This window comes from Neovison vison, chromosome 8 (assembly GCF_020171115.1).
Source record: "Neovison vison isolate M4711 chromosome 8, ASM_NN_V1, whole genome shotgun sequence".
Classification (NCBI taxonomy): domain Eukaryota; kingdom Metazoa; phylum Chordata; class Mammalia; order Carnivora; family Mustelidae; genus Neogale; species Neogale vison.
In genome coordinates, this window is record NC_058098.1 from 71316755 (window position 1) to 71331271 (window position 14517).

The following is a 14517-nucleotide window of genomic DNA, read 5'->3' on the forward strand; positions in this document are numbered from 1 at the left end:
AAAAATATTTTTCATTTGACAGAGATCACAAGTAGACAGAGAGGCAGGCAGAGAGAGAGGAGGAAGCAGCCTCCCCGCTGAGCAGAGAGCCCGATGCGGGGCTCAATCCCAAGACCCTGAGATTGTGACCTGAGCCGAAGGCAGAGGCTTAACCCGCTGAGCCACCCAGGCGCCCCACCTCTATATTTTTAAATAAAGATCTGTATTGCTATATCTTGAGTTTGCAGTTTTAGGTGATGTCTATTTATTTTCTATTATGGAAAGTAAGAATTTAGCTCTTTCTATCTCCTATCACACGCATTCACACTGTATCCTTCCAATGTAGTGACAGCACAATTTTTGTTATATTAGTGTGCTATTCATAGCTGAGTCATAAAGTATAAGAATATAGTCTTTGCTGTACAACTTTTTATTAAAGTTGGTAATTATGTTATTCTCCTCCTTTGCTTAGGCCCCTATTGATAATTCTATTCTAAATTCACTACCAGTTGTAAAACAACTCAACATATTTATGTTCACATCAGGTTTACCAATTTATCTTCCTGAACATAAAGTTTTTTTTTTTTTTTTTAAAGATTTTACTATTTACTAGAGAGAGAGAGAGAGAGAAAGAGAGTGAATGTGAGAGAGAGCATGAGTGGGGAGGAGAGGGAGAAGTGGGCTTCCCACTGAGCACAGAGCCTGATGTGGGGCTCAATCCCAGGACTCTGAAATCATGACCTGAGCTGAAGGCAGATGCTTAACTGAGCCACCCAGGTGCCCCATAAATATAAGGTTTTATAATTTGCTCTAATCTGAATGGTTGGCTTGGTAATAGGCAACTAGCCATTTACCATGTTGTAATTTAAAGGTTAAAAATGTTCCTTAATTCCATCAAAGTTTGGAACCTGTATCTTTTAAGATAACATTCAAGAAAAGAAAGCAGTAAAAACCATTTTTTTTTCTTCATGCTCTTTCTTTAAAAAAGTAAACTCTACTCCCAACGTGGGGCTCAAACTCATGACCCTGAGATCAAGAGTCACACGATCCACCGACTGAGCCAGCCAGGTATCCCACTCTTCATGCTTTTAAAACCAGAAGCCCCTACATTGCCAAACTGTCATTTTACCACATTCAGATAGAACAGTCTTGTAATTTTACAAGGAAACCGATCTCGTAATGGGTTTAAAGAGTTCAGTTAATGCAATTTTAAGATTTTTTAAAAATATACTATTTATTTATTTATTTTTGAGAAAGAGAGAGAGTGCGAGTGCGCGTGCGAATGCTAGAGAGGGAACAAAAGCAGGGGGAGTGGGAGAAGGAGAAGCAGGCTTCCCGAGGAGTAGGAAGCCCAGTGTGGGGCTCGAACCTGGGATCATGACCTGAGCCGAAGGCAGATGCCTAACAACTAACTGAGCCACCCAGGCAACCCAAGGTAAGTTTTAATAAAATGTATTCATTTTAAGAGATGCTTTTAGTGTAAAATGTCATAGTAATTCAGAAATGTAAGCACGATATAGACAGAATTCTACTCTGCCTTGTAAGATGCAAACCATGAAAATTCCAGTGTATATTAACAAAACTCCAAAAGCAGGGATCTTTTTTTTTAAGATTTTATTTACTTGAGAGACAGTAGGGTGTAGGGACAGAGGAAAAGGGAGAGGAGCTCCCTACTGAGCAAGGAGCCCAATGCTGGGCTCAATCCAGGGACCCTAAGATTATGACCTGGGCTGAAGGAAGACACTTAGACTGAGCCAACCAGGAGCCACCTAGGTGTCCCAAGCCCTTATTTTAAATATAGAAGAAGCTCTTAGCAATTTGGTATCTTTTGATGGAGACAGAAATGGTTTCTCTGGGGTCATCCAATAAAATGTTTTCCCCAAGTAACTGAAGGTTCTCATAAGCCCAGCTAATGATCTTCTTTAAGGTGATCAGATCTAGTGGCATGAACAGAACATGGAAAGGAAACACTCCCACAATATTAGTTTCAGAGAAATAACACAGGCACAAGAAGTAAATGTGAGCAAAAATGTACACTAATGTACAATTTTTATCCTCTAAAACTTATGCTTCCTATTTAAGTGAGGCTATTCAAAGCAAAGGAAAATGAAAGGAGAGAGAGGCAGCGACATTTCAATATAGATAATCTGTCATCTGTCAATCTGTCATGTGTTAAATTCATAAATTTAGAATGTCTCCAAAATTTTATAGCAATTTGGCACTGCTATGGCATTCTAATTATATTTTACAAAAATAACACTCTGTAATAGATTCAATATTAAACAAAGATTTCTGGGAACTTGTGAACAATGATAGAAAAATTGTTTTTAGGAATGAGACTGGCATTGTCATTATGTGAAAGAAAGAAAAAAGAAAGAATCCCCATCTTTTCTTTCTTTCTTTTTTTTTAGAATCCCCTTCTTTTAAAGATGCATGCTAAAATATTTACAGAGGAGATGATGATGTCCAGGATTTGCTTCAAAATAATCTAGAGAGTAGAGAAGACAGTAAAGAGTAGTTAAATATAGATGAAATAAAACTGGCCATGAATTGATAGCTGTTGAAGATGGAGACTGGGTACATGGGGATTCATTCACTATACTATTCTCTTTTTTATGTATGTTAGAAAAATTCTGTAAAACAAAATACATTAAAAATTAGGGATTAAAAACCACACTGTGGGGGGGGGGGAAACAAGACAAAACTATGGACACATAGTAAGGGGCACAGATTTGAGGAAATCACATAAAACTTAAAGAACAAAACAATACACAGCCAAGTTTCCAAAGAACATATGGACAAGAAAACCAGCAAAACAACACAAGGTCAACAATAACAAAAACCTACATTATGGATACTGAAGTAGAAAAGCAAATCATCACAAGACAAAAAAAAAAAAAAAAAAACTCAGACAAAAACCAAAATGATCTCCTTGTCAGCCACATTTAATGCTAGAAATATAAACAGGACTACAAAATGTAGAGGGGGAACAAAGTATAATCAAAATTATGTATATTGGGGCTCCTGGGTGGTTTAGTTGGTCAAAGCGACTGCCTTTAGCTCAGGTCACGATCCTCGAGTCCCAGGATCCAGTCCCACATCTGGGCTCCCTGCTCGGCAGGGAGTCTGCTTCTCCTGCTGACTTTTCTCCACTCATGCTCTCTCTCTCATTCTCCCTCTCCCAAATAAATAAATAAAATCTTAAAAAAAAAATATGTATATTGAGCCAAGTTAAAAAGTAATAGATAGCCACTCTCAAATGGCAAGAATTCGAGCTACAATACCTATAAACCATTCTTTTAAAAATAAGCAAATAATGAATGGCTAGATGAGAAAATTCAGCCATACAAAGAATTAATCAAAATAAAAAAATTCACCTGTACCCCTGGGGATAAAAATACATTTTATGTTTATTAAAAAAAAAAATTAAAAAAAATAAAAAAAACTCAGCAATGAAGGAATTATTATAAAAGGACGAAGGGTTAACAAATGTAGAATAAATATTGACCAATAACTATAGGAATGTAAAAGTTATAAACCTTTATGTAAGACAAGTTAAGAACAAAGGGGTGCCTAGGTGGTCCAGTTGTTAAGAGTCTGCCTTCGGCTCAGGTCATGACCCCAGGGTACTGGGATCGAGCCCCAAATCAGGATCCCTGCTCAGCAGGAAGCCTGCTTCTCCCTCTCCCACTCCCACTGCTTATGTTCCGTCTCTTGCTGTGTGTCTCTGTCAAATAAATAAAATCTTAAAAAAAAAAAAAAAGTTAAGAATGTAAGTGATGGGATGGAGACAGGCTGAAATATAAAGTGCTTAATTTCTCATTTTTCACAGGGGAAGTTCATACTTCAAAGTTAAACATGAAGCTAACAATGACAAATGCTAGTCATGCCCTAGTGATGTCCTAGAGGTGTCCTTTATACTTGTGCATGTAGTATTTTTACATAAACAATTCTTAAAAATAAAAGAGTACAAAATCTTTTATGATTCATTCTTATGAATTTAGAAATTTAAATTTTAAGTATCTCAACAGGAGAGAAAAAGGAACAAAAATTCAGAGAATAAATATGTATATTTAAAGAAAGTAGACAGTGCAGAGACTAGTTTTAAATGTTTATTCTGATATTCTTTGAAGTTCTACAGAAAAGAAAGCAGAATTTTAAAAAGATTATCTTCAGTGATGTTATACTACCAATCATGGGCTGTCAACACAAAGAAGACAAGCCAAAAGAATACCTAAAATGGGAAGAACATTCTACCAAAGGATTTTAAAGGGTTGTGTCACAATACTAAAACAGATGATAGGCCCAAGACGTTAGATTTGAATTTTCATCCTTCCCTTACAAATCTGTAATGCTTTGGCTCAGGTCATGATCTCAGGGTCCTGGAATTGAGCCCCACATTGGGCTCTCTGCTCAGTGGGGAGCCTGCTTCTTCCCCCACCACTGCCTGCCTCTCTGCCTACTTTTGATCTCTCTGTCAAATAAATAAATAAAATCTTTAAAAAATATATGATACTCTGGGGCAAAGTCTAAAGGCGACACAGGCAAAGAAATACTAGCATAGTATAGGGCCATTACAAAATAAGAGAGCCAATTAGGAACTATAGCTAATACAGGCCTCTAAGGGAGGGGAGATTTTCAAGATTCTTATGTTTTGACATCCTCCATACCTTTGCCTTCCAGACTATAATACCCATGCTCCCTACTTCTTGGGAAAAAAGAAGTACAATGTGCCATGAAATGTCAATTTCTTTATTTCAGTTGGAGGGGGGGCAAGTGGTCATCTCCACTCTGCCTTCTTTTTATTATATTTATTTATTTCCCCCCCACTCTGCTTTCTTATTGATAGGTCCAAGCTACACCCTACTTTTTTAATTTTTATTTTTTATTTTTAAAGATTTTATTTATTTATTTGACAGAGATCACAAGTAGGTGGAGAGGCAGGCAGGGAGAGAGAGGAGGAAGCAGGCTCCCCACTGAGCAGAGAGCCCAATGTGGGGCTCGATCCCAGGACCCTGGGTCATGACCCGAGCCAAAGGGAGAGGCTTTAAACCCACTGAGCCACCCAGGCACCCCTACTTTTTAAAATTTTTTAAGAGTGAGAGACCACATGAGCGTGCGTAGGGGTGGGGAGTGGCAGAAGGAGAGGGAGAGAGAGAGAGAATCTTTTTTTTTTTTTTAAGGATTTTATTTATTCATGAGAAACAGACAGAGAGAGAGAGAGAAGCAGAGGAAGAGGGAGACGCATAGTAACTGTGCAGCAGGGAGCCTGATGCGAAACTTGATCCCAGGATCCCCAGATCACAACCTGACGACTAAGCCACCAGGCACCCAAGAGGGAGAATCTTAAGCAGACTCTGTGCTAAGTGCAGAGCCTGATGTAGGCTCAATTTCATGACCCTGAGATCATGACCTGAGCAGAAACCAGGAGTTAGACGTTTAACCAAATAAAATGTAGGCATACCCCAAGCCTACATTTTTTTTTTAAAGATTTTATTTATTTATTTGACAGACAGAGATCACAAGTAGGCAGAGAGGCAGACAGAGAGAGAGGGAAGCAGGCTCCCCACTGAGCAGAGAGCCGGATGTGGGGCTCGATCCCAGGACCCTGGGACCATGACCTGAGCTGAAGGCAGAGGCTTTAACCCACTGAGCCACCCAGGCACCCCCCAAGCCTACATTTTAAGTGAACTGTGCTTCTCAGGTTGCAAGTACCCCAGGAATATGATGGCACTAGGTGGCTAAAACTACTTAGATCTAATCAGAACCTCATAGAGGAGTACTCCCTCTTGGTCTAGTTTAGTTTTAAAAAAGGATTCTACATTAAGGTTTTAGGCACAAACAACAAAAATTAAAAAAGTTTCCTTCATTAACTGACAATCTGTATATGTGAATCCAACAATCCCCTATTGCCTGATTCATAGAATAGCAATAAAACTTCACCACAAGGAGGTTTCAGAAAAGTTAAAAAAAAAAATTAAAAAACAAAAACAAAAACGAAAGAAAACAAAACCCCCCAAAAACCCAAAACTTCAGCACAATCCTGTTTGGCCACCATACCATCACCTCCTCACCCATCTCTAACTTCTTAACAAAAATTGTTGCCAAAGTTGTAACAGGACTTGAAAATTGCCTCAATGAAGATTAGCCATTAAATGAAAAGAATACCTGAACAGACACCAAAGAGCATTATTTTGAAATAGTGGCCTAAAAGAGCTAAAAAAGTTGCATCTCTTGAAACTTGTGTAAAATGACACAACAGTACTTAAAATATAGTATCATCCATAAACATGCCTAATTAATCACTGCGTTAAGAGTTTTAGAACTGATATTACCATTATATCTCTTACTAAAATTCTGCCAAAAAAATTTGAAGAGGAATAAAATGAAGTCAAACTTAAAATGAAACCATTAATTCTCCAACTGTAGCCTACAAAACAGCCTGCATTCAACTCACTTATGGTGCTTATTAAAGATGCATATCCTGGTCCCCATTATATTATATTATATTACATTATATTTACTCAATCTGGGTGATTTTTTTATCCCTAAAGATTTCATTCATTTATTTGACAGAGAAAGAAGAGAAAAAGAGAAGCACAAGCAGGGGGAACAGCAGGCACAGGGAGAGGGAGAAGTAGGCTCCCTGCAGAGCAGAGAGCCTGACATTGTGCTCCATCCTAGGACCCCGGGATCACGACCTAAGATGAAGGCAACTGACTGAGCCACTCAGGTACCCCAATCTGGGTGACTTTTATGCACAATGATATTTGAGAACTACTGGATTAGATCTTACTGCCATCAAAGATTAAGAACTACATCTTCTCTACATGCACATATTATTAGATTCATTAATTTACAGAATATTGCATATTGATTTTAAAATGTGCTGAAATTTCTTTTAAAGTTTTTTTTTTTTTTAAAGATTTTATTTATTTGTTTGACAGAGAGAGATCACAAGTAGGCAGAGAGGCAGGCAGAGAGAGAGAGAGGAGGAAGCAGGCGCCCTGCTGAGCAGAGAGCCCGATGCGGGACTCGATCCCAGGACCCTGGGATCATGACCTGAGCCGAAGGCAGCGGCCTAACCCACTGAGCCACCCAGGCGCCCCCTGAACTTTCTTTTAAACCTGTATTCTTTAATTCACCTAGTTTGGTGATGAGAAAATCCAGCAACTTATTTGAAATTTAACTGATAAGGAGCAGTTGGCTGACTTAGGTGGTAGAACATGTGACTCTTGATCTCTGGATTTTGAGTTGGAGCCTCCCAACAGGTATTCAGAGATTACTTAAAAATAATTATCTTTTAATAAAAAAAGGACGAAATAAAAAAGAAATTAAACTGATATTAAGTCAGTTTTTCTACTAAGAATAAATGTTCTTACCATGCCATGATCAAATGTGAACACACCAACATCACGTCCATGATGGATATGATTCCGTCTAATGATTGGGTTTCCATGATTTTTAACCCAAATCCCAGCTAAAGCATTATTGGAAATTTCATTATCCTCATATATTCCCTACAACAATTAATCAGAAGTAGGTATTAGCAGAACTTAAAAAAAAAAAAAACTTTTAGAAAGAAAAAACTTGTAAAAGTTGAAAATACCTGTGCATGATCTGTTATATAAAGTCCAACATTTTCACAGTCGCTGATGTTACAGTGTTTGATAGTGGGACATGCTCCTTGACCACTAACACATACTGCAGAGCCAACTGTAAGAAAAATTATTTATTTAAAAACCTACTGGGCAACAACACAATGACTCATTTTATAATAAAACATAAGGGAAACACACTAACCTGTACATGTACTTCGGATAATACAGTGATCAATAATAGGGCTACAGTTTACCGTAATCTCTAAGCAGTGGTGTGCATTATGGTGTTGAGCAGATTTGTCGTCAGGATTAAACTGAAAAGTAGAAATTTTGTTTGAAATTCTGTATGAACCACTGCCTTAAATGATCTAAACATATATATTCTAACTCTTAAAATTCCTTACCCTTATTGTCATATATCCAACATAAGCATCCTCAGAACCTTCCATAAAGACGAAGGTTGAATCTCTAGTGTTTTCAATAATAACTTTATCTGCTACTTTTCCAGGTGCTGTGGGGAAGATATTTTAAAACATATTATCTTCATTTTTTAAAAGTTTTTTTTTAAAAGATTTTATTTATTTATTTGACAGAGAGAAATCACAAGTACACGGAGAGGCAGACAGAGAGAGAGAGGGAAGCAGGCTCCCTGCTGAGCAGAGAGCCCGATGGGGGACTCGATCCCAGGACCCTGAGATCATGACCTGAGCCGAAGGCAGCAGCTTAACCCACTGAGCCACCCAGGTGCCCCTATCTTCATTTTTTTAAAATCACATTATTTATCAGATGAAATTCAAATAAAATTCAATTTTGGGAGAAAGATTTTATTTATTTATTTGACAGAGAGAGAGTGAGCGAGCACGAGAGAGAGGGAACACGACCAGGAGTGCGGTAGAGAGAAGCAGACTCCTGGCTGAGGAGGGAGCTGGATGTGGGGCTTGATCCCAGAACCCTGGGAGGGATCTGAGCCGAAGGAAGCTGCTTAATGACAGCCACCCAAGCACCCCTAAAATTCAATTTTTTAATTAGTAAAAATACTCTGTCATAAAACTAATAATACATGGGGTGCCTGGATGGCTAAGTGGGTTAAAGCCTCTGCCTTCCGCTCAGGTCATGATCCCAGGGTATGGGATCGAGCCGCACTCAGGTGCTCTGCTCAGCAGGGAGACTGCTTCCTCCTCTATCTCTGTCTGCTTCTCTGCCTACTTGTGATCTGTCAAATAAATAAAATCTTTAAAGAGAAAAAAAACAAAACTAATAATACAGAAACTTTTTTATTGTTTTTTAAGGCTGGGTACTTTTGTGAGGGGGGATTATTTTCATTTTTTAAGAAAAATTTCAACTGAAGTATAGTGACACATTAGCTTTAAGTGTAAAACATAGCAACTTGACAACTGTATATATTAAAAAATGCTCACTATGGTTAAGTCTCTGTCATCATTCAAATTTGTTATTATTTTTTAAAAGATTTATTTACTTAAGAGACAAAGAAAGAGAACATGTCCAAGTGGGGAGGCGGCAGAGAGAAGAAGAGAATCCTCAAGACTCCCCGCTGGGCTCAGAACCCCAAGGATCCTGAGGATCACGGCCTGAGCCAAAATCAAGAGTCAGACACCAACGAAGTGATGCACCCGGGCACCCTGTTATTATAATATTACTGATTATATTCCCCATGCTATACTTTTCATCCTGTGACATTTATCTTATAACTGCAAGTTATAATCCCCTTCACCTTTTTCGCCTATCTGCCCACCCATCTCCTTCCTGCAAACCACCTATATGTTCTGTATGAGTCGGTTTCTTTTTCATCGTTGTTTTTTAGATTCAACATGTAAGTGAAATCACCTGCTATTTCTTTCTCTGCCTTGTTTTATTTAGCATGATTGGAGAGGGAGCTTTTAAAAAAAATACTAGTACTGAGTAGGTAAGAATAATGATCATTTTATGAGGTAACTATGTTTCACTGGCTTCACTACAGGCAGTCATATTTAATGTGGGTATTCTTTGACTACCATTATACTCAAATTCATGTATAACAATATTTATTTTTTAAGATTTTATTTATTTGACAAAGAGACAGAGAATACAAGTAGGCAGAGCAGAAGGCAGAGAGAGAGAGAGAGGGGGAAGCAGGCTCCCCGCTGAGCAGAGAGCCTGATGTGGGGCTCAATGTGGGATCATGACCTGAGCCAAAGGCAGAAGCTTAACCCACTGAGCCACCAGGTGTCCCAACAATACTTCTTATAATGTTTAAACTTCTAATAGTATTTTTTATCAAATACAATGACATACTAAAAAATGGTTTCACTTCCAGCAGCACCAGAAAAAGAGTTCAGGGAAAGGAAAGGAGAAGGGGATGATGAGTGGGTAGAGAAAGAGAGAAAAGTCCTAATTTAAACTTATTTTCAGTACTGGCCCTGATTTGGAAATCTGATAACTGCTTTGGAAATTTGATACTACAAATCACTAAGCAAGATTTTCTATACCCTCTTTCCCTTTCCTCTGTGGTGAAATGCGGGAGGGAAGCAGAAGGGGCAGTAAATGCAAATTTTAACAGCAAGTAATAATTACTAGCTATCTTAAAATGGTCCATGTACTGTGTCCTTAAAAAAATCAATACAAATCTTGAAATGACTGATCAGTCCTCAACAACTATTTCAGTACATTTATTCTTAGAAACTTGACTATAAAAATAGTTTTGAGGGGTGCCTGGGTTGCTCAGTGGGTTGGGCCTCTGCCTTTGGCTCAGGTCATGATCTCAGGGTCCTGGGATCAACCCCCCCATTGGGCTCTCTGCTCGGCGCGGAGCCTGCTTCCCCCTCTCTCTCTGCTTGCCTCTCTGCCTACTTGTGATCTCTGTCAAGTAAATAAATAAAATCTTAAAAAAAAAATAGCTTTGAGCCACTATGAAAAAATTTACCAAGGACATCTGTTTCATTAAAAACAGCAATAGAAACAGTAACCATATTTATTTTCAAATGAAAGATAAAACAAATAACTTTCTTTCCTTACTGAATAACTAAGGCATTGGACAAACTACAGATATCAAGATACACATCTTACAAAAAAAGAAAAAGAAACTGAGGCGTCTGGGTGCTTCAGTCAGGCGTCCAACTCTTGATTTTGGCTCAGGTCATGATCTTAGGGTTGTGAGATTGATCCCCTACTTCAGATTCTCTCTCTCCCTCTACCCCCGCAACCATCTCTCTATCTCTCTCTCAAAACAAAATGAAAAAAAAAAAAAAAAGATACATCTGTAATTTCTGAACCCTCACCTTTTTTTTTGAACCCTCATGTTTTCATTGCAAGAGGTAATATTCCTATTCTTTTTTAACCATAAAGCTATTATAAATGTTCACCTGGATTTTAAGTCCATTTAAAAAAACCATCATTTAAAAAACCATTAAGTCCATTTAAAAAACCCATCATAATGTAAAAAATACATTAAAATTTTAATGACAATGCATTTCAGTATACCTGCACCAATCATGGTGATTGGAGATTCAATATATATCCATTCATCAGTGTATATTCCAGAATGAACAAAGATAAGTCCATCAAAATGAGCTTCTTGTACCCCACCCAGGGCATCTTCAATTGTATCATAATACTAGAAAAAAATAAAAGTGTCAGCACAGAACTGAAAGATTACCATTTTAAGTCTTATAAAAATACAAATCAAACATACCAACATATTTTCTCTTCCTTTATATCTTGCAGGATTACTGTAGAAATGTTCAGCAAATCCTGGCTTTACATGTGCACCTTTATACTAAAATGTTAAAAAAAAAAACAAAAAAACAAAAAAACAACAAAAAACAAAACAAAAAACCAGAAACAAACATTGACTACTAATGTAAACATATTCTAAATTAATACTGTATATTTTTTATTAAATACTGAAAACAATTATCAATTATTCTAACTAATTTTCTGTTGCACAGTGCAATTTAAAATCTGAAATAGCTTATGACTTAATATCCAGTAAGAAAGGACAAAATTTGTTAATCTCAGCACTACTGATATTTTGGGACAGTAATTCTTTGTTGGGGGTTGTTCTGTGCATCACTGTAAGATGTTTAGCAGCATCCCTGGCCTCTATCCACTAGATACCAGTAGAATCCTCTTCTCCAGTGTGACAACCAAAAATGTCTCCAGACATTGCCAAATATCCCCTGTGGAGCAAAATCACCCCCAGTTGAGAACTACTCATAAAAGACCATATAAAAATTAAAACAACTACTCAACACTAATAATTTAAGAAAAGGTTCAAACAGACCCATAAAAAGTGTAACTGCTCTCAGGCTACTGATGCTTATTGCCACTGCTTAAATTATTAATAAATACATTAGTAGTGAAAGAACTGTTGAACATTTTGTTGACTGGTTATTTTCACTGGCCTGAAACCTATTCTTGAGTTTAATTTTTTTTTTGTTTATGAATATAAATCAGTATGTTCTATTTATACTTCATACCAACTGCTGGAAACTCTCTTTCCAGGGATTTGGGTGTTCATATTCTTCTGGATTAATCTGGTAGAATTTGCCAGGTTCAGGATGCATCATAGGGCGAGTATATTCAAAAACTTCCATGTATAATCGTTTCCTGTTGGAGGAAAGGAATGAAAGATTTCTTCATAAAAAGTACTTTAAACAACTAAAAAAATTACCTGATGCTTCAAAAACATGTAAGAATCTAAAAAAACAAAATTTTAACTGTAAAATAGTTTTTTGCTAAAAACAACGTAACTACATATAATAAAAAATAGTCCATTTCCCAAAATAAAGTGTCAATTCTTCAAAATTTATTTAGGGGGGGAAAAAAGGCCACCCATACTGTGAAAGGCTCATACACAGTTATTATTAAAAGAATGGCTTTTGATAGAATACTCTGGGCTCTTCATATATATATATTTTTAAAGATTTTATTTATTTATTTGAAAGAGACAGTGAGAAAGAGCATGAGAGGGTAAAAGGTGAGAGGGAGAAGCAGACTCTCCATGGAGCTAGGAGCCTGATGCATAACTCGATCACTCTGGGATCATGACCTGAGCTGAAGGGAGCTGCTTAACCAACTGAGCCACCCAGGCACCCAACTCTTCATGTATCTTCAGTTCATTTACATCCTGTTATCAAAAACCATTAAATCTCAGAAATGTAGTCATAGGAACTATTATCACTTCCTGTACAAAACAGTGTTTCCTTCCAGTCTTGTTATCTATAGATAGTTTCATTTATTAGAATTGTGCTTATATAACATCTAAAATGTTGTATTCTGCTCTTTTCAAAAACTTTTTTAGAACACAGCATTTTCCCATGTTACTAACAACTCTGTAAAAATTACTGTTAAATGCCTTTATTACCACCCTTCAAGTAGAAATTACATTGTTAGTACATTCCCATATTGCTGGACATTTAGATTATTTCTAATTTCCTCCCACTAATAACCATGCTATTATAAAAAATTTGTACATAAGGCAAAAAAATTTCCAGACGTGGAGTAATGTACGTCAAAGTGCATGCATATTTTAAGGTTCATGAATACAACTGTCAAGCTATTTTCCAGAAGTGATGTATCAAAATCTTCTTTCATAGTAAACTATCAGATTGAATTACCTGTTTTAAATTAGACATAGTTCTGTTTCTAAAAAGCTTAAATTTAAATGAAAAACATTTCCCACAACCACTTAGTTGCTAGTCAACTGATAAGTAGCACAGAAAGTACTTCATTTATTATTTTATAAATGCTGCTTGGACCAACCACCTACATTGTGATAAATAGGTAACTTGGAATTTATAAGCATTCTAATTTTATTCCAACTAGAACTACCAACTCGCATTTCAACTTCCCTACCATCTTTTAGCATTTGGGTTGGCAAATAATATATCTCAAGATAATAAAATAAAATTTCACTTACCACAAAATTGGATCATTAGCGAGCTCACTGAAGCGTTTACACACACAAGCGGCTCTACAAAGATCCTGTTCCAGCAAGTAAGAGAAGATTTTTAGAACCACTTCATCTGGTAGTTTCTCCTGAAGATATTGTTCAGCGGGTGCTGCTATAAAGAGATTAGCGAACAGAATATAACAATTTATTTGTTGTGCTAGCAACAAGTTTCTCACTATTTAAAGAACATAATTTTCATTTTATCTAATTAATAGATTTCTTTGATGACAATCATTTTATAAACATTTTGCTTTGATAAATAACACACACATTAACGTTCTTCTGTCCTAACTTAAGTATTCTTTCTTTTAGCTGTTACGTACCATTTCAGAAACTGGTTAATAAAATGTACTTTTAAGCAATAAAGTCAAAAAAAGAGTGAGAGCTCAGGATTCTCATGCTTATTCTATAATATCATCTTCTCAATTCCAAATGCACCACTAAAATATATTTAATTTTTTGGTATCCAACAAAATTAAAAAGATTTAACACAACCCGTAGTGTTCTCAGAGGAAATACCTGACAGATCTTGTGATTTTCCAGATACTCTTGCGCGTTTTGCACGATGACCAAAGTTTTCTGTAGTTGAAGTTGAGGCACCCTTCAAAAACAAAATGAAAACTAATTAAGCAAATATTTTTACCATATATAAGCACTGTTTTTTTTTTTTAAAAATGGTGACATTTCCCTTTCTAACAATTCTCTCATTACTAAAAGAAAAGCAGTTACTTTTAATTTACCTCCATACTGCTCTTTGTAGGACACGCTGTTCTTTTTGGCAAAAGAGTTTTTCTACGAAGTTGGTATGGACTATTTTGTGCACCAGGACCTGATTCTTCAGCAACCATATCTGCAGGTACATCATCATCTGTTATAAACAAAAGCAACACGAAAAATGACACCCATTTAAACAAAAAACAAAAAACTCTAAGATGCAATATGCTTTTAAGAAACTTCATAAATGTTTTAGGGGGAGAGGAGGTAGAT

General features: G+C 36.6%; 1 protein-coding gene across 2 annotated transcripts in view; it reads right to left on the bottom strand.

Moving 5' to 3' along the window:
• FBXO11 (F-box protein 11) overlaps positions 1–14517 on the bottom strand; it is an 89762-nt gene that overhangs the window by 12413 nt on the left and 62832 nt on the right. The window contains exons 2-11 of one of the 2 annotated variants that reach the window (XM_044263896.1): positions 14271–14398; positions 14050–14131; positions 13498–13642; positions 12056–12185; positions 11269–11352; positions 11058–11190; positions 7985–8091; positions 7783–7894; positions 7589–7695; positions 7362–7499 (exon numbers count right to left, since the gene is read on the bottom strand). In XM_044263896.1, coding sequence (XP_044119831.1) covers positions 7362–7499; positions 7589–7695; positions 7783–7894; positions 7985–8091; positions 11058–11190; positions 11269–11352; positions 12056–12185; positions 13498–13642; positions 14050–14131; positions 14271–14378 — 1146 coding nt within the window. In that variant the 5' untranslated portion in view covers positions 14379–14398. The remainder of the gene's footprint in view (positions 1–7361; positions 7500–7588; positions 7696–7782; positions 7895–7984; positions 8092–11057; positions 11191–11268; positions 11353–12055; positions 12186–13497; positions 13643–14049; positions 14132–14270; positions 14399–14517) is intronic. The other variant, XM_044263897.1, reaches the window with a different exon arrangement.